This window comes from Alligator mississippiensis, chromosome 5 (assembly GCF_030867095.1).
Source record: "Alligator mississippiensis isolate rAllMis1 chromosome 5, rAllMis1, whole genome shotgun sequence".
NCBI classification, from domain to species: domain Eukaryota; kingdom Metazoa; phylum Chordata; order Crocodylia; family Alligatoridae; genus Alligator; species Alligator mississippiensis.
In genome coordinates this window covers 142,539,259-142,559,389 of record NC_081828.1, presented here as the reverse complement: position 1 = coordinate 142,559,389, position 20,131 = coordinate 142,539,259, and the positions used below count along the sequence as shown (strand labels likewise).

The window sequence follows — 20,131 nt, the reverse complement described above, 5'->3', positions numbered from 1 at the left end:
TCAGTTAAAATGTCTGAAGCGGTTCGGAGCTTCCAAAGCACTTCAGAAATGCTTCAGACACTGAAAGTGAAAGTTGGGTTTTTTTGGTTTTGGGTTTTTTTTTGTTTTTGTTGTTTGGGGTTTTTTTTTTTGGGGGGGGGGGGGGGGGCGGCAAGAAGACTGACATGTAGGTGGCCAGTAAGAAGGATTTCTCTCTGGCTGCCTTTCCAATGACAGCATCTGGGGGGAGAGACCTAGAAACAGCATAAAAGCCTCTGTTTGGAGGCATGCTGTCTTTTCCTAGCTTGTTCCCTCTCAGGTACTGCATGAGAAAGGAACCCTCACACTCAAGCATTTCAGCTTGCTTGAGCTTCTCAGTAGTTGAACTTGCCTGCTCCTTTTTGTTGTTAGAAAGGATTGAGTAGGATTTAGCTCAACTTAGCTATTCAATTACTATTACTATTCAATTCATTTCTTTGAGTTTATATTTACCTTTTTTTTTGGAAACTTTGAAAAAAGAAAGCTGTGTTTTCCCTGCCAGTGTGATCCATCACTGTGTAGGAAGGCACACAGATTGCATACACACACACACACTATAAAGAAGAAAAATCAGATATTCATAGGAGAAGACGACAGACAGACAGCACACAATTTTTACATAACTCTTAACACTGAAGCAAACAATCGAAGAAGAGTCCAGTGCACGCACACAACAGAGGGAATAAAAACACAATACAAAAGGATTGACACACACACACAGACCTTTTGCAGCACAGGAAAGATCAATATGAAGCATGCTGGAAAGGCAGGTGCCAGGTCTTCTGGCAGGGGAGGGAGAGGGGATAGGGGGAGAGCTAGAGCTGCAAGCCCCACTGCCACCCCCAAACAGACGCATTCTCTTCCCAAGCAGCCATGACATCAGTGCTGCCAGGGGAAGCCAGGAGGTGGGAGCAGTGTCTGCACTGGATGTCCCTGCACCTGCCCCACCTCCGCTTAGTCCAGAAGTAGGCACGAGCAGTGGAATCACTGTCTCCTCTACCCCAACTTCATCTCTCAGCATGAGCTTCCCACTGCCAGAGGAGGAGCTGGAGCTGGAACCAGGGATGCTGAGCATGCTGGCTCAAGCAATTCTGGGGACTGAGGGGGAATCAGAGTTTGTGCTCCATACCCCTCAAATTTCCCCTAGACCCAGGTCTCCTCCAGAAAGCAGCACCTCAGAGGAGGCTGAGGTTATGGAGGCAAGTGGCTCAGCTGAGGCAGCTCCTCCTGCTGTTGAGCCTCAGCCTGCTGAGGAGTGAGATAAGGCAGGATCCTCACCCTCAACCCAGAAGCAGGGGAGTAGTGTAGTGTGGGAGCATTTTGAGCTGGCAGATGATCCCAGGTTTGCCATCTGCCAGCACTGCCAAAGGCACATGAGCCTTGGCAAGGATGTGAGATACTTCACCACAGCAATGCTGCTGCATCTGAGGAAGCAGCCCCCCATTGCCCTTCTTCCTGCTCAGCCTGGCACCAGTGCGAGTGTGCTAAAAAGGAAGTCCACTGCTCGCTCCAAAGTCCCCTTCCCTGCAAAGCAGAGGCATGCCACCCTGGATGAGTGGGGGAAAGGTGGACAGAAAGGGGGGCGCATTCCCAAAGTGAGCAAGATCACCCAGAGCACTGGGGAGATGCTTGTTCTGGATAGCCAGCCCTTCTCCCTACTCACACAGGCCTAATGCCTAGCCAATGATGCTAGGCTCTTGAAAAACAAAAACCAAACAAAACATCTTGTGAAATGAAACTTTACTGGTTTTACAGTAGTGGCTTAAACCAAAGATTACTTTTTACTCAGCACTACACTGTACACCAAAGAGGGTCATCACTACTTCCATTTTCAGTAGGTAACTCTCAATGCTTTGTCTGTTGTGCTTATAAATCAGTAGAGAGGGTGTTGCAAGGCATAAATACCAGATTTTTTCCAGTTCATGAAAGTACAGAGCCGTTGGCAAAGTTTGGATAACATTCAGCATACAATGAACTGAAATGCAAGATGACCAATTTTAAATGCACAAATACTGCCATATAATACGGAATTATGAAAACATCAAAAGCAATATTCAAATTTTCTTCTACCTTTCTATTTGAAAGTAAACTGAATCCACATTGCTACAGAACCTCAGAGGATCCTAACCTGGGCATACTAATCATCAGCTATGATGATGATTATTATGAGATTATAACTGAAAGCTTTTTTTTTTTCCTTTTTCTTTTGGTTTTTTTTTTTTTAATTGGAGAGAGGCATTTAAGGGTGAGGCAAAGCAGTTGGAAGAAGTGAAATATATCCCCAAATCCTGTACAGAAAGTCTTTCATATACACATGCAATAGAAATGAGCTTTAGGTTACAAGAGAGACCATCTGCTTGCTCACTTTTAATATTTTTGTTGGGTAAAATGTTTACAGTTCCTTGTTCTTATTAAGAAATGTGCATTTTCAATCAACTGGACTGAAAGAAAATGAGTTTTCTAGAGAACCAAGAAAAAGAAGTGAGAGGATCTTTTATAAACCTCAAAGTCACTTACATAAGGGGGGAAATAATGAAAATCTGTAACAGATAATTCACCCAGGGCAAAACAAAATAATACCCCTAATTCAGCTTGGGGTAGGATAGTGAGAGTCAAAGTTGGCAGGATGACTGCCCAATTCTGTCACTGTGCACATCTGTAATGGTGAGCCACAAGTTGTTTATGGACTTGTTTTCTCTCTCTCTACTTAAAAAAAAGATGTTCCAGTATACCTTGATTAACCCAAAAATTACTTGTCAGTTTTTCAACTGACTAGTGTAGAAAAGCTGCAAGTCAGAAATATAGAACTCTAGATGATTTTTATTTTTAAAAAGTTATTTCTGCCTGACCTAAAATGTTTGATGAAAAAAGGATCTCTCGCTCTCTCTGCTCCGCATCAACCTCTATTATTGGCCCATAGGCAACAAAGTAGATTTCTGCATGGACAAACAACGAACACCAGCCATATAGAAAGACAGCAGTGGACCATTCCATGGTAAGGAATTTGGAAGTTATTTTGGGACAGAGAAAAAGAATCCTTGGGGTGCCAAAGTACAGAGTTCAAATAAATGATTGAGAGTAGCTTCCACATCAAAACCCAGTGCAAGCCCAGCATTTCCTCCTCTTCACACTTGCTTCCATTTTCACATATACCTGGGCATTACCTTCTGTGCCAAAAAATAAAAAATAAAAGTTGGTCCCTGACTATCATCAAAAATTACAATTCTTTAAAAGAACAAGCAAAATACAAAGCAACAGCTAACACTGACCACAGATCTGCCCACGTCTTGGTGGAATGTGTTAATTTGAGTTTCAAAAAAAGGGGCGGGAAAAAAAAAACCCAAAACACACAACTACCCCCCCCAAAAAAAAAACAAAACACCAACAAAAAACAGTATTTTGCTCTGCTTAGCACCACTTTTAGAAGAGCCCAAGCTACTCTAAAAATAAAAAAGTTTTTAATACCTCCAAAACTACCATAAGGGATGCGTGAGATGCAGGCTCTTCTACACCAACCTGGTTAATAGCGTATTGTGTGAATTGGAGTTCCACGCTGCCATCCCTCACCAATGCCTGAGTTTCTTTTATGTAAAGTCAGTAGCAACAGCAGAATCCTCAGAGCGCTTTGTGCAGTCTATGGCACTTCTCCCTTTAGAAGGAGGGAAGCAGGGTTTTTTTGTTTGTTTTTGTTATGAATTTCCATGGCAGGAAGGGGGAGGAATTTTTTTTTCAATATAACCACTTAAGATAAAAAGCAAGAAAACCTATATTTAACTGAAAGGGCAAAGGAAATGGGCAGAAAATTTTCTTATAAGTGCAGGGGGGCTGGACCCAATGATCTGCAAGGTCCCTTCCAGCCCTTAACATCTATGAAACTATGAAAAGAACTGCTCGAAATGCATGCAAATATGAACACCCTGACTTACTAGAAACAGGACTAATAAGACACTTAAGACTTGTCTATAATGCAGAACCTGCACATCTCAGACAGGAAGCTCCTGGGCATGCTCTGGTTTCTCCCTTGCTGCTACAGGCACAATCTAAACCTGGCAGTACACCTGTGACACCACTCCAGGGTCACTGTCAAGCATGCCATGTCTTAAGAGCACACCCACATGGATGTCCTGAAGCATCTTCAGCAGACTTACAGGTGGGAGGGATGTCCTCAGGAATTGTCAGGCCAGCACATGCCACTGCTGTAGTGCAGGTGTATACTTAATGAGCAAGAGTGGCCAGAACTTTGGCTGCAAATCACATCCAAAAGTTACCATCTTTAGCAACATTACCAAAGTCAGAGGGAAGAATGCAGTACCACAACAACTTCTCAGCACTTTACTTGGGGATTGATGAATAGATCCAACCCTGCACAGTACGTAATATTAGAAAGGGTTAACAGGACAAGATGAAATGGCTCGATCTACCTTGCAAGCACTGAACAACATTTTACTTTAAGTTTAAACTTAAAAGTATAAAAATACATATAACACTTGTTATTCTCTCTCCATTATAGTACCTACATGTAAAGCAAAAAAGGCACACTATAAAGAAAATTAAATAATACATATTTAAATAAGGTATCCAAATCAAGCACTCTGCTAGATCTGAAAATGATTTTCCCAGAGATCACTGGGGATTTGGGTCCAGCATTTAGTTTGTCCCCTTCTTCCATAAATACTTACATGGAGTTAACCAGGGTATAAAACAAAACTATGTCGTAAAAGGGTTTGCATGTACTACTGATGTATTAATCTTGCACAATATTATTGCAGACGACCAATACTTGGTTAGTTTAATCAAGCTCGCAATGATCCAGGTAAATGATCCGTTTTAAAATTAAAACTGTTACGAACAGTACTCATAGGAAAAACAAAGTGATTACAACACCACCACGCTAAAAAATTGTCGCACTATAAGCTGAAAAGACTACTCTTGGTTGAAACATAGGTTAATAAGTCATGTCCAATAGCACAAGGATCTTAGAACAGCAGACAACCACAGCCTTTGCATCAAAAAGTTTATAAGAAAGGTATGGACTGCAGAAAGACCTGGATAGGTTGCAGGGGTGGGCTAACAAAAACTGGATGTGTTTCAATACTGACAAGTGCAGGGGTGCATCTCAAGTAGGGCCAAGGAGGTGATCTTCCCCCTCTATGTGACACTGGTCAGGCCACAGCTGGAGTACTGTGTCCAGTTCTGGGCACCCCATTTCAAGAGGGATGTGGACAACATTGAGAGGGTCCAGAGGAGGGTCACCCGCATGATCCGGGGACAGCAAGGCAGACCCTACAATGAGAGGCTACGGGACCTGAACCTGTTCAGTCTTCACAAGAGAAGTCTGAGGGGGTACCTGGTGACTGTCTATAAACTCACTAGGGGGGACCAGAAGGGTTTGGGGGAGACCTTGTTTCCCCTAGCGCCCCCCAGGATAACACGGAGTAACGGCCACAAGTTGTTGGAGAGTAGGTTTAGATTAGACATCTGTAAGAACTACTTCACAGTTAAGACGGCTAGGAACTGGAACTGTAGCAGAAAGCCCCCTTTTCCTCTTGCCTGCAGTTGCTCTCCCCTCCTTGGATATGTTTTTCCTCTTCTACTTTCCTTCCTTCCTCTTTCTTTCACTTTAAGGTAAGGAATTGTGTTTTAAAATTTGTGCGCGCGCATTTTATATCTCCCCTTGTATTTTGGTATTTTTATCTATTTGTGTGCCATGGCATTACTTTTGTAGCTTATATTTGATACTCCTCACCTTTCAACTAAATATGTTTAGTTTCAGAAGTAAGTTATACGTTGTAACAATGTTAACAAGGGCAGGAGTCAAACTGCCCTTCCCTGTATCAGGCAGGCCCCTGAAAGAGCAAGTGAATCAGTGATTGAATGCATAACACAGTAGCAGGCAGCAATTAACACCTAGGAAAACTGCAGATCAACCAATGGAAGAAATCAATAGACGACAATGTAGCAACCGGGAAATCTTTAAACGTCACTGTTCAAGGGCTAGAAGCCCTGGTCTGAGTTAATCAATGCTGGGGACCAACTTTTAGGATGAATATCTCCAGATCAACTGCTCCCAGAGCCCTATTCAAAATTCATCAACGGACTCCCAAACCTGCACGTACATGCGGACAGCCCCTGGGGCTGACAGATACTGTCCAGTAGCCACTGAGGGGGAAGGCCCACAAGGGTCAACGACCCCTGGATTGGGCAAACCTGAAAACTGGGGAGTCACCAAAGTCTGCCAAGGACAGATAAAAAGCAGTGAAAAGTGACCCTCAGCAGTGCCCTCTTGATCTCCAACTTGACCAGCACCCGACCTGTCCAGCCAGAAGCACCAACCAGCGACCCCCTTCTGGAAGATAACACCATGCTGAAAGAAGCCTCAACGACAGACTCCAGTGCCTGTGGGATAGGTATACCTGACTCTTGTAGCTGGCTACTGTGTGTGTGTGTGTGTGTGTGTGTGTGTGTGTGTGTGTGTGTGTGTGTGTGTGTGTGTGTGTGTGTGTGTGTGTGTGTGTGTGTGGGGACCAGCCCCAAGGTTTATGATTTAACTTCATTACAGTGTTTCAATCCGCCTAATAAACCAGAATTTTAAGGATCCCGAGTTGGACATTTGTAGCCAACAGAACCAACTTCCAAGGGAAATGGTGCTGGCTCCTACCCTGGGGGTCTTTAAGAAGCAGCTTGATGCCTAACTGGCTGGGGTCATTTGAGCCCAGTTTTCTTCCTGCCCAGGCGGGGGGGGGGGGGGGGGGGGGGGGGGGGGTCGAACTTGAAGATCTACAAAGTCCCTTCTGACCCTACTTCTATGATTCTATGAAAGCATGTCAGCCATACAAATCCAAATTTCTTAAAAAATTATTAAAGGGGAAACAAAACAAAACAAATAATCCATTTCATAATCTAAAATAATTAAAACTGCATTACACTTTAATTTTGCCTTTTGAAGTTTTATCGGGACAAAAGGTCACTTACTTCCCATTCTATCCCCCCTGCCCTCATTCCATTCCCATCTTCTTTTCATAAGCAAGACTTTTTTCAAGACACTTTCCACTAGACAGCTCTCATAGGGAAAAGCCCTTTTCTGTCTCTCCTCTCTACTCTTGCTTCTCCGGTAGTTTCATTCTGACCTGCTGAGACAGGTAGGAGTCACAGGCACTGCTGACAGGAAAACTTTCTTTGAATTGCTGAAGACTCAGATTTATGGAGAGACACAGCAGATAAAATTCAGCAGGCAAGAATCCCAGGGGCAAGTTATTTGAAAATTACTTTCACCGTGCAAAAATTATGGCTTTATCTTGCAAAGTAAAAAATCACAGACTTTTCCTTTTTTTTCTTTTTTAAACAAAAATAGCTTATTATACTCTTGCCCCCACATTCCAAACCCAAGAAAAAAGATAGATCATCCTTTCCCCAGGTTTTATTTCAGGCAGACAAATGTTTATTCTTTCCTGTTCTTGGTCACTCATAGCTTGTCATCCTGCTATGACTAGACAGATTTAGAGGAGAGGAAAAACTCTTCAAGACCACAGGTTCTGAGGCAGTAGCAAAAAGACTACTCACAATCCAAACTTCCCTAGTTTCATTTTTGGAAAAGTACTACTAGTATTTGAAAACTTGAGTGCATAGCTCCACACTTCAGAACTCCCATATTCCTGGGAGGAACAATTTATTAGGTTTTAATTATTTCTACTCATTCAGAGAAACAATGCATCTTTCTGTTTTAATGGATGAAAATTATTTTTTGAAAGAAATATAAAAGTATGAAAGCCTTCCCCCTCTTTTGCCTTACTCTCCCTATAACAAAAGGGCAAGATGAATTCTCCAACACAAAAGCCATTTATTCTCCCAAGAAAACTGCTATAAAATTAAGAAAGGAATTTTTAAAAAAAATTAACTTCTTGATAATTTGCTGTCACATCCAAAAAAGGATTAGATTATTTTATAGATTGGCATGCTTGGGAATTAGAGACTTGTATAAAAGATTGGCTAAGTGGATCAGTGTCTAAATCAAGCATTGTGATTTCTACTGAACTAAGGAGGAACTGTTGGTTTTCAACACCTCTGAAGGAAAATCAAGCCTTTCCTCTCAATTTAAATTAAAACAAAAATATTTGACAGACAAAGTGAACTTGTTCTTTCTGGTAAATGCATGCTTAAGTTGATAGAAGCTGGAAAGCTATTTTTGTTGTAAAAAAGATGTTCCCCTACTAAAGTTTATCCATCCAGGGGAGGGAGAAAGACACCCCTCTTCCCCCTGCAGTATTTCAGGATGGATTTCCCATAACACTGAAAGTATAATCTTCACAGCAGAGTTAACCTGCACTATTTACCTCTCAAGTGAGAGCAGCCAAATGTGCAAAAAACAGTCAAGTTTCTATGTTCATAGTAGTCGCTGCCCTCACTCAGCAAAATGCATGAAACTCAAGAGGTTTTCCTTATCTGGATTTTTTTTTTTCCAGAGAAGTGAGTTGCCTGCAGGTAAAAACTTCTGATAACAGGGTTTCTACAACCTCTTTAGGTAATACCCAGTTTAAAATTTCCCTTGTTGCAATTTAAAAACATATATCAGTTCTTGTTTTATTCCCAGCGGACTGAAAATAATTGATCACTATCCTGACCACAACCACCACCTTGCCCCTCACCCTTTTTGAATTTGAAGACTTCTCAAACCCCTCTCAGTCATCTCATCTCTAGCCTGAATAATCCTAATTCTTTCAACCTATTTCTTCCTCGTGTCATGTTTGCAGATATATTATGCTATTTATCTGTATTTAGTTTGTGAACCACTATCACTATACCCCTCCAGCTTCTTTTCTGTACTACTGCAGTCTAACCAGTCTCTCCCTATTTACGTTGATATTAAAAAGATTTTTCTTAATAAAAAGTAATGAAGTACTGGAATGCATAACTTGGAGAAGTTGTGGAATTTCCATAATTAAAAGTTTAAATGAAGGTTAAAGAAACATTTGTCTGGGATTGTTTAGAGAGGGCTGATCCTGCCATGAGAAAGGAGTTGGCTAGAGATCCCTCCCAGTCCTACGTTTCTAGGATTTTGTATTTCTTCCATCCTACAGGCAGTACTTTGTACTCATCTTTCTTTAATTTCATCCTATTTATTTTCATTACCTGACCTCCATGAGTTCACAAAGATAACAGCCACAAAGATAATGGGGAGAAGGGGGGGTGGCTCTGACCCCTACCCCAAGTGGAGTGGGGGTCCATGTCTGGGATTCACTCTGAGCCTGTGGGGATGGGCTGCTCAGGAGCAAGGCGGGACACTTCAGGAGCTGGTACTGCACCCCCTCCCTTCCAATGGACAGCTCCACACTGCACCCCCGCCCAGTGGCCCTGGCTGTCCCTAACTCACCTTTCTTAAGTATCCTGCGGGTAGCAATCCCCATCCCCACTGGGTAGATCTAAACCCCACCCACCCTACCTAGATATATGCCACCATCACAGGGGTTCACAGGTATGGACTTATGGACTGTGCATGGCACTGCTCTTCTCTGCTTTCAGCCCTACATGCAGACATGACAGAACTGCATGATGACTGCTGCCCAGTGGCACCCTTGGGGGGCTGCAGAGGAGCTGAGGAGCTTGCTGTGCTCAGCCTGGCCCTGGCAGTGGCATAGTTTCTCCCCCGACCCCCTGCCAACAGCATCCTCCAGCCATCTGCAGCTGGGCAGGTAGACAGGGACAGCACTGGTCTCTGCCAGCTCACCTAGGCTCTCCCCAGATGATGAGACACCAACCTCATGTCCCCGGTGGCACAGGGCAGTCACAGATATGTCCCCCCCACCCCCCCCCCGCAGGCTTTGAGGCCTGTGCTGAAGGGATGGAGGACGAAGCTAGAGAGGAAGAGGGTGGAGTGACAGCAAGGCAGCATGATGCCAGGAAGACAGAGACACTGGGGTGGTGGCAGAGCTCACCTATGCATGAGGCAACCCCTGGGTTCAGGCTGGATGCTCCCCCCACTGAGAAGCCTGGCAGAGCTTGGGGCAGGGACTGCATTCCCAACCAGCTCCATCCTGCCTAAGAAACCTAGGACAGTAGGGGATGGCAGGGTAGTCCCATATGGTCATCCTATAAATAGCTGATAGTTTTTAGAATTTCAGTAAGCTAAGCTACAGTTCCCACTGAAATGAAGAATTTGTTCATCCTTCACACACCAGGGAGCTGGGAAAAGCATTGGAGGATTATTGGCTCCCACATGGGCACTGACATGTTGAGCAAAATTCAACACTGGCCAAACACCATGACTGTATACCACTCCTCTCAAGTTAAAAAGGCAAATGGGGGGGGGGGGGGGAAAATCAGGATTCAAGGCAAGAAAAATACTCAAGTTAATTTCGTATTGAAAACAAGCCCTTAAGGAGACAAGTAAATCACTGAAGTTATTTACATTATTCTCAAAATCTTACATCTAAAATTCAAGCCTCAGAGTTTAGCCCAAAACAAAGCCTAGCACACCATCAGATATTACTTGGTACTGACTTCATTCATACAAAAGCTTGTCTTGCTATTTAGTAATATTCCCTACTGTTCTACTAATGCAAGACTAGTGCAAGGAATGAAATTAACAAAGCTTGCCAGAATTTAAATTTTTGGTTTTAAAAAGATTTCCATATACATCTATTACTGCTCTTCCACTCCTTAAAACTAGGATTGCAGTATTAAAAATGTAATAATCTATACAAACAATAGTTTTAATACCATCTTCCAACTGATCACTTCCCTTTCAATATACAAAAAATGTTTTTAAAAATAAAAGAAAAAATAAAAGAAAAATTAAAAAAAAAAAATCACACACTAGCTGCTCTCTTCCACAGATTTTAAATACTGCAGCATTCAAGCACATCTTAACAGATTTGCTTTGCCAACTACAACATCAGCACTGAACAACGTACCAAGCTCTGAACTTCCATTTCCTGCACAGTTCCTGCACTGCAGTCCACGAACCAGCGGTTGTCTAAGAAGCATGTCGTTAATCACGTGGTGCTGGCCTTCCACTGTTTTCAGCTACAAAAACAAACTAAAGAGTATTTACTTGTTCCTCATAGTACTTTTTTGGTAAGTTGCCACAGAGATCTGAACAACACGGTGGCGGGAAAATGGGAGAGAGGGGGAAGGGGGTCAGTGTTAAGCCACACTAATGCTAATACAAAAGAGTAGTCTCTAGACAATCACTCTGATAATGTGCATCTTGTATGCACGTCTGGAAAGACAAGAAATTACTTACAGTTGTGTGACTTGTAAATAACCTGTATATTATCTTCAGACATGAACAGTTGCAAATTACTGCCAAGAACCAGGCAGCAGCAGCTTTTTAAATAGGATTTATGTATTTTAACTCTTAATAGTTTGTTCAATAAAATCATGTTCAAGATGTAGTAAGGTGGTTTTTCTTCCCCATACCCTCCCTTTTTTTTTTTTTTTTTTTTGGAAGATATCGCTTTTAAAAATTGTGGACAAACTGAACAAAAACTCTATCCATAATATTCAATTGCTTGAGGGTGAAAACAAAGTCACCCTTCCAAACGGAACTGTAAAGTCCAGACAATGGGAAAAAAGTCATACTTGAAACTAGGAAATGAGCTGTTTTCTGTATACATGCTGGAAAGCTGTTTATTACTAACAAGTAGACTGACTTTACCAGTTCTTTTCAGAAGGTTTTACTGCACTAGAGATAACCAGCACTATGCAACTTGAATTAACTGGCAGTCAGTTACATACTAATATGCCAGGCTGAGCTGAGATACTTTTTTCACAACACACAGGTTTTCTGCCCTCTACCTAAGAGACATTTGTGGAGCAACTACACTCTAAGTACAAATGCCTTAGCTAAACTGCCAAGTGAATTATCTGCCAATTAACTGCCATGGGGGGGAGGGAGAGGGGAAAAACAGCCTAGTATACACAAAGCCACAGATCAAACTATCCACTTCAGTCGTTCCAGGTATAGCCCACATTTAGACTAGTGGCAGAGGCAGAACTCTGGATTTCATTACCTGCCAAAGCCAAGTCACACAACTATTAAAAAAAAAAAAAAGGATCGTTACTTGTTACTTTAAAATTTCTTTCCAAGAAGTCTTCATTTTGTAAGATATTACAACTTATTCTTGTCTTATTCTGGCAGCAAATGAGGCAATCAATTATTATTTGAAACATTTTCAGCAGTTTGCAACCCCAAGTTTATATTCTGGCTTACCAGAGTGCATAATCATTTTCATACTCCCATATTGTTATGAATTAGTTATCCATCTACTAAATCTACCTATGCAGTAATACTTCAGACCTCTCAGGTGCCAAACATTTACATAAAGATTGAAGCAATAGAGATTTCCTTCCTATGTTTCTTCTTTTTTAAAACCTCCGCATTCCATTTACCTAGTCAGTCTAACTCTCTCTCTGAAATAATGAGTAATAAGAGTCACTGCCATACACTTGTATCTATATGGATAGAGAACTATTTTGTTACTCATAAAAATAAATAATAATAATGTTGAAAGAACGCAAAAAACCCCCAGAAATTAACCCATTAACAACAGTAGTCAATGTTCCACGTTATTTTGTTCTCCATTTACCCCCTCCCTTCCCCACACCATTAAATATAACAAGGTTTTCTCTCTCTCATACTTATTTACCTTAGAATTGCCTTCTGTGTGGTACTTGGCACAAGATCGAAGTTGAGTCACCCAGTATTGTTTCTCTTTTGCATCAGCAGCTAGAAATGAGACACAAGAATGCATAGACTGTACAAAAGCCAAAATAATATTAAAAGGAAATAAAATAAGAAAGTGTTTTAATTTGGTAGCTCTCTAAAAGCTTTCCTAGGTAAAATTACAAAGTTATTTGTTGTATATAAAACTTTGCAAAGTTATTCCAGTATGAATAAAATTAGTTAGAACAAATCTGAATGACGGTGCCTTATACCAGCATAGCCAGTATTCCTGTATGGGAAGTTAGGGTTTGCTACTCCACTGCATCAGTTAATTTGTGGTATGCCTGTATGTACATCTTACCCCACATGTGGTATGAAGTGGTTTGCTCCTTTTTGAGCACCGAGTAAGCTAACTGGCATTTACCATGGGAATAAAAGCATGCGCATAACATAAATAGCACAGATTAGATGATACACTGTACATTCAAACCCTAGTTTACCTGGTAGTAAACTTGCTACCTGGTAGCACGGGCAGTGCTTACCTGGTAGCACTGGTAGTGCTTATGACTTCTCGCTCTCTATGAAGTGCCAAGACATCTAGGGAGGCTTTTTAAGTAGATAAAAAGAACAAAGCAAAAAACAAGCTTCCCACCTATAGTATTCACTAGTTAATTTTACCCTAGCAAAATTTTAATCAAAAACAAAATTAATGGACTGGATATTGCCATAAATCGAGCCAACCAATTATACTGAAAAAGTCTGAGTAAGAATATTTCCAAAAAGCCAAATTAAAAAAAAAAAAACCCCACAAAAAACCCAAGTTATTCAGAAACCTAGCATTATCTAATAGAGGGACAGAAAGGAGCAGAATTTTTTTAATATAAAAGATCCTATAGTAATATTATCTTGTCAGTATTTTACAGAACTAGAATATGGTAATAAGTTTCTCAGCAATATTTTTGTATACTCTCCAACCCATCAACAGATTTGCTGCTGTTTCCTCTATATGTACCGTATCGGATTGGGGGGAGGAAGGAAGCCAGACAACATTTGAAATCAGATTGTGTTGTACTAAGCAAATAATGAAGTCAACTCTCTAATTCCTTTGATGCAAAATAGTGTGCATGACACCATCGATTTGCCATTGTCACATACACACACAGTATATAAGCAATATATTTAAAAATATGCAGTAATGTAGCCATTTATTGGACACAGCAATACAAAAGGCAGGATAGATTTGCACCTTATAGACCAACCAATATATATGCATACATGCATGCCTGTGCGTACATAGATCTATATAGCTCTCACACACAGATGTAATCTATATCTATGTAAAAATACGCACACACATGCATACAGTAGATATAGAGACTGCACAAGCTTTCGTGAGCCCAGCTCAGTTCAACAGACGCTGTGAAAGGACATGCATAAAAGCAATATATGAAATGGAGAGACTGATTAAAATGTAAAAACTAAAAAGGGTGAGAGGGTGGAGGGAGGGGTCAGTGTTGGGGGAGGCAAACACAACAATATAACTAATATAAATTTCAACTTTTTTTGTTGTAGTTAAAAGGAGGCAGAGATGGAAAACAACTTACAAAATAGGAGAAAAAGCTAGCTTTAAAGACATATTTATCAAGCAACTAGTAAATGTCTGTACCTCTCAGCTTATACATCTCTCCATTAGCAGAGTATACTACCAACATGTGTGGTGCTTCATCACTAGGAGATATGATGGCTCCAGCTAAAGACACGGCTCCTCGTGGCTTCTGATTTTTACTTTGTTCATTCACAAAATACTGCAGAATTCCAGTCTCAAAATCCAGCACAAAGTATCTGTTAAAAAAAACAAACCATGATTAAAGGAAATACTGAACAAGGGGTTTTTGAATGTAGTTGGTAAAGACAAAAAAAATGTAAATTTGTTTAACAAAGAAATATTAAAAACTGCAAAAATATTTAAAACTAGGTGAAATGCAACAGGGGGAATGGATTTTTTATAGCTTGCTTTCATTATTTTTTTTTAAACAATACCTCTGGCTATTATGAATTATCACCAAACTGGCAAGTTTAAGGAAACACATGTGAGAAGAGGGATTGCTAACTGAATAAGCTTCTGCTTTTACAAAAAATACCCAAAAGGTGTAACCTGTCATATGTATACATACATACACATACCCTGTCATACATACACATAAATAATCACACACACACACACACACACACACACACAGAAAGCTAAACCCCATATGGTATTTTAAGCCTGTTGCTTCAGGGTTTATGATGTACCCGTGACTAGCAAATCAATGAACTACTATTATAATATCATCATCAAATAGTGAGGTCCCTGGCAGACACTACACTTTAGATGCAGTTTACCTGTGTTGTGCCATAAATAGTAACCCAGCCACACGGTCAGTTAATTAGTGCTGTGGCAAAATGAGAAACCGGCCACAGCAATATTCCACAAAATGTTTTTATGCCTGGTTTCCATTGCTTCTTAAAATTGAAGATGTGGCAGGGTCCAAACTGGGCAGCCATATGCCAGTTGCATGGTACAGGTTGGTTGACAGCTCCACTTGTGTTGGCAGGCTGAGAGCTGTGTGGTACGGCCCTGCATAGGTGGTGTGCCCCACTGTTAAGGTGGCGATTTAAAGGGAGCTAATCAGTTGGGCTGGGGTACCCATAAACACAGCATAGTGCTCACCTTACCCATTGCTCCTGCAACCTGGCAGAGAAATGGGGAGAGAGAAGAAGCAGCATAATATTTCTTTCAACAAAGTTTCTCTCTAAGGTAGTGGGTGGTAGCCATGCTGGTCTCAGGACATACGCAGACAAGATTATTTGGGCAAATATATATGTGATAAAAGATATCACATATCTATCACATTTACTCAAAGAACCTTGTCTCTCTAAGGTACGCACTTTATCCGAAAACTTAAAACTAAGAATTTACAGCTGATGGGAGCCATGCAATAATTCAAAACTGTATTGCACCAATTTATACGAAGTCTAATTACAAAAATTCCTTACACTTAAGTTTAATTTTTGAAGGGTTCCAAGGTAGATCTTTGAGGAGAGAGAAAAAAAAAAAGGAACAATTTAACAAAACTGGAGAGTATATTTACAGGAAGTGTGAGCAAAGTAACCTTAATGGAAGGATTTACAACAGACATTGTCTAACACAGTACACAGTATGGCAAATTTCCACATCAATACTGCTGTATTCAAAATATGAAACTGCAGCCTCTCCATTTCTTCTCACTAAATTCCTGACATTTCAAAGGTATTAAAACCCTACTTCCAATTGCACTCATTCACAATTATTAAAAAAAAAAATTCTCTACAATAAGCCAGTTACTAGGGCTGAAAGATGAACACTGATAACCTTACTTCAGCCTGTACAAATGAGGCAATGCAAAATGAAAATGCCTCTGATTTCAGCATCACAGACTGAGAATTTATTCTTTTTTTTCTTAAGCCTCAGACCTGGAACCATAAAGTATTTTCATAATTCAAGTTCATAATTTAAACATGGGAAAACAGTACATGCTCTTCACCAAGGTGGTAGAAAAATTTCAGAAAACATTCTCCCATCAAGCAAAGCACACTACATAGGAGGTCATACCCCTGATAACTTCCTACTGCATCTTTACGTAAGATGCATGTATAGTTCAACTCTTAAATATGGTTAAACTTTAAAAATTGGTATTTGCCAGGTATACTATTTGTTACTACTCTTACAAGGACTTAATATGGAAATAAGGAATGTAAAGCATTATATGGTTTCATACTGCTGTACAGCAGGGGTTTTCAACCTTTTTTAAGCAGTGTACCCCTTTTGGTAGCAGCAGCCAGATGGGGGGGGGGAGGGGGGGGAATTGCATATGGCAGCTCCTACCACCACCCACCATCTCGCACTGCCACCACTTTCCCACTGCCGACTGCACATGTGGCTCCATGGGCTGCTGATGGACTTCACACCTGGCCAATCACGCACTTCCCATCAGCAGCCCATGGAGCTGCATGTGCGACCAGCCATGGGGAAGTGGCAAGCAGCGGTGGCAATGCAAAGTGGTAGATGGCAGTAGCGGCCGCCACACACAACAAGCTTCCCCCAGCCCCCACATCCAGCTGGCCAGGCCACACCTGTGCGGCCCGCAGAGAGGAGCCACTGCCCTCGCCCCCCCGGCCCTGCTCCTAGAAGGTAGCAGCACAAGGTGGTGGCGCTCCATCCCCGCCCACCCGTGTGTACCTGCTAGGACCTTTCAAAGTACCCCTAGGGGTAGGTGTACCCCCAGTTGACAACCCCTGCTGTACAGAGTTATGTCAGTTGTAAGAAGCTGCAGCTCATGTTTGGAACTCCAGCTTCTATTCAAGCCAAGATAGAACATAGAGCATTACCTCCAACATAATTCTTTAGCTAGATTCACTCTGCAGGAGATATCAAAGTTTTCCTTACTCTTTCCAAATAATATTTCCAACACATCCCTTCTTTTACAATCCCTTATCTCAAACCTGAACCAACATAAAACCTCTTTGGCTCAAAGCCATTTTAAAACTGTGGCTAAGGTAATCCTCCTGGCTCGCTGTTCTGACAACTTGGTTCCCAACTTTACACTCCCAGACTCCCAGCATCAACTTAGCACCAAATACCAAGGTCATGTCATCACTTTTAAATCATCCACAGATTAACCCTACCTTCCTCAGGAGATTATTTAGCACACTACTAACCTCTGCTTCTGCTGCATTAGAGACCGGAGTCTCAAATCAGCCACTTCTCCAAATACCTTTTTTAAATGCCATCCCTTTCATAATGGCAGAAGTGCTTAAGTACCCTTGAAGGCCCTGACCTAACTGGGTTTGTTTTGTTTTAAAGTTATTATAAAATACTTGAACTGGGAAAATAAGGTATTACCATTTCAACAGTGATGTCTGGAATAGCTTGTTATAACTAGTAGGGCTGTGCAAAACACCATCATTTCATTTCAACGCCTGTTTCAAAGGGATAATGTTTCATTTCGTCGTTTCACTTAGTTTTGAAGCGCTGTTCCGTTTCATTTTGTCAAAACCATTTCGCTGTTTCGATGTTTTGCCCATAGGCTAATGGGGAATCATGAAACTGCCTAAACCTTTGTCATTTCTTCCCTGATTCAGATGAAAATTGCAGGGATGGTAGCCCCTTCAGAGGGCACGAAGCTTACCAAGTTTCAAGGAGATAGGAGCAGAGGGTTGTGGGAAACTGCACCTCAAACTGTTCAAAGGAAAACTCCTGGCACTTGCCGGCAGCAACAGCCTCCTCTCATCCGGTGCACAGATCTGGGGGCCCGCACCCCCGGGAGGGCTGTGAGGCTGTGCAGGACTCCTCCTGGGGGTGCAAACCCCCGCATCTGCGCACTGGATGACAGGAGGCTGCCCTGCCACCTGGGACTGGTGCTGGGCACAGCCTGCAGCTAGCACCAGGGAAGATATATGCTGCCACCAGTCCCAGGCAGCCTCCTCTCATCCGGTGCACACATCTGGAGGCCTGCAGCCACATGGAGCTCAGTCCAGCAGTGGGAGGTGGGGGAGAGCCAGGGCTGTACTCCACCTCCCACTGCCGAGCTGAGGTCCACGGGTCTGCAGAGCCACTTGGAGCGCAGCCCTGGCTCTCTCCCGCCACAGGGATGCTTCGAAGCTCAAGATGTTTCGAAACATTCAAAAAGTTTTGAGCGCCCACATTTCATTTCAAAGCTTTTTGTTTCATTTCAATTTCACCGTTTCAAGCTCAAAACATGTCGAAACAGGTTTGAAACGAAACTCAGATAAATTTTGCATAGCCTTAACAACTAGGTTCCCAGTTTCAATTCCCCAAAGAACTCAATGGAAGTTGAGCACCTAATTCCCTGGGATCCTTTGAAATTGGCCATGCCCTAGATACTTTTGCATTGCCTCTTATAAGTGATGGCTTATTTGTTTGGCATGTGTGACACCACTACATCATTTCATCAGGTAAAGAGCTGTGTCCTCCTTTACTCAAAATGTCCTTCCGACTCTTATCCCAAGAGTCAGAAATTGCAAGTTAATCTTAAAATACTTAAACCTCTTAAATGGTAATAAAAAATGCCAATTAAATAAATTAAATACCAATATGAGCAGCATGATTCAAATCCAGTCATATTAGGATAAATACCTTAATAGATAAGGTAAAAGTTTGCGGTAGTGCTTGAGAGATTTGAGGGGGAGGAGGGAAGAAGAGAAAAAACAAAACAAAACTGTGAAACTGAAATTTAGTCCATTTTAAAAGAAAATACTGTGACAGTATTAACCAAAAGCTTCCCTATCCATTTTTTATTTTAATTTCCTATTTGCCAATTTTTAAAATAGTTTCTTCTTCCCTGTTGCTTTGTGAAAAACAATGTACAGAGGAAGACTGACTAACCAACAGGAGAAAAATAGCAAAAAAAGAGTAAACAAAGTTGAAAGGCTGAACAAGGCATGTTTCCTAATTCTTGTCCGTTATAATCAAATTGGTTTACTTTTTTCATAACCAGGTAGCAAAAAGCTTTGAACAGAAAAAAAAAAACAAAAGAAAAACAAAAATGTGCCTGCAAATCAACAGTACCGACCTGACCTTACAGTCAAATGACACAACCTTGCTTTCATGCTCTCAGAGTTAGCATGGAGACACTCGTCTCATCTAAGCCTTTCCAACTGTGATAATCCTGGGATGCCAACATCTGTCCCTTTTATGTTTAGGTCAGAGCGTATCTGTCCCAATTGCTGATGTCAGTTTAGCACCCTCCAGGCAAATACAGACATTGATCCCAATGGTAGATCAATTCAAACACTGAAAACAACTGAACAGAGCTGTGAAACCAAATACCTGCAGACTCTTTCTACAGAAACAAAATAATCACTGTTTATAAAATGGACATCCAGCATTTGTGTCAGCAGGACTGCATGTCAGTACAACTTAGTCAATGATACTGCCCTCTGGCCTAGTCCAGGGCCAAAAGATGAAGGAAGAAAAATGTCTGGAGCTTATTGCAACTTCTCCCTGACCCTCATACTGCTTCTAGAACTCCCAACTCAAGTGTTGTGGACTGAGGCTCCCTTCCCTCTTTTCCTTTAATGTATACATAAAAGATAATGTAGGAGAAAAATGAGAAGTGTGGACACTGCAAAATTGCAAAAGCAGAAGGGACAGAGAACAACAAGAAATTGTTTTTTAGATACATAGGGAGTAAAAGGAAGGCCCAGGGAGGAATAGGACCCCTGCTAAATGGGCAGAAGCAATTGGTGACAGATAGAGGGGACAAGGCTGAACTCCTCAACGAGTTCTTTGCCTCAGTGTTCCTAAGCGAGGGGCACGACAAGTCTCTCACTGGGGTTGTAGAGAGGCAGCAGCAAGGCGCCAGACTTCCATGCGTAGATCCTGAGGTGGTGCAGAGTCACTTGGAAGAA

At 41.6% G+C, this 20,131-nt stretch overlaps 1 protein-coding gene across 2 annotated transcripts in view; it reads right to left on the bottom strand.

Moving 5' to 3' along the window:
- Window positions 1-20,131, bottom strand: part of OSBPL10 (oxysterol binding protein like 10) — a 268,835-nt gene that overhangs the window by 198,416 nt on the left and 50,288 nt on the right. For both annotated transcript variants that reach the window (XM_019497986.2, XM_014603229.3), the window contains exons 2-3: window positions 14,346-14,521; window positions 12,663-12,742 (exon numbers count right to left, since the gene is read on the bottom strand). In XM_019497986.2, coding sequence (XP_019353531.1) covers window positions 12,663-12,742; window positions 14,346-14,521 — 256 coding nt within the window. The remainder of the gene's footprint in view (window positions 1-12,662; window positions 12,743-14,345; window positions 14,522-20,131) is intronic.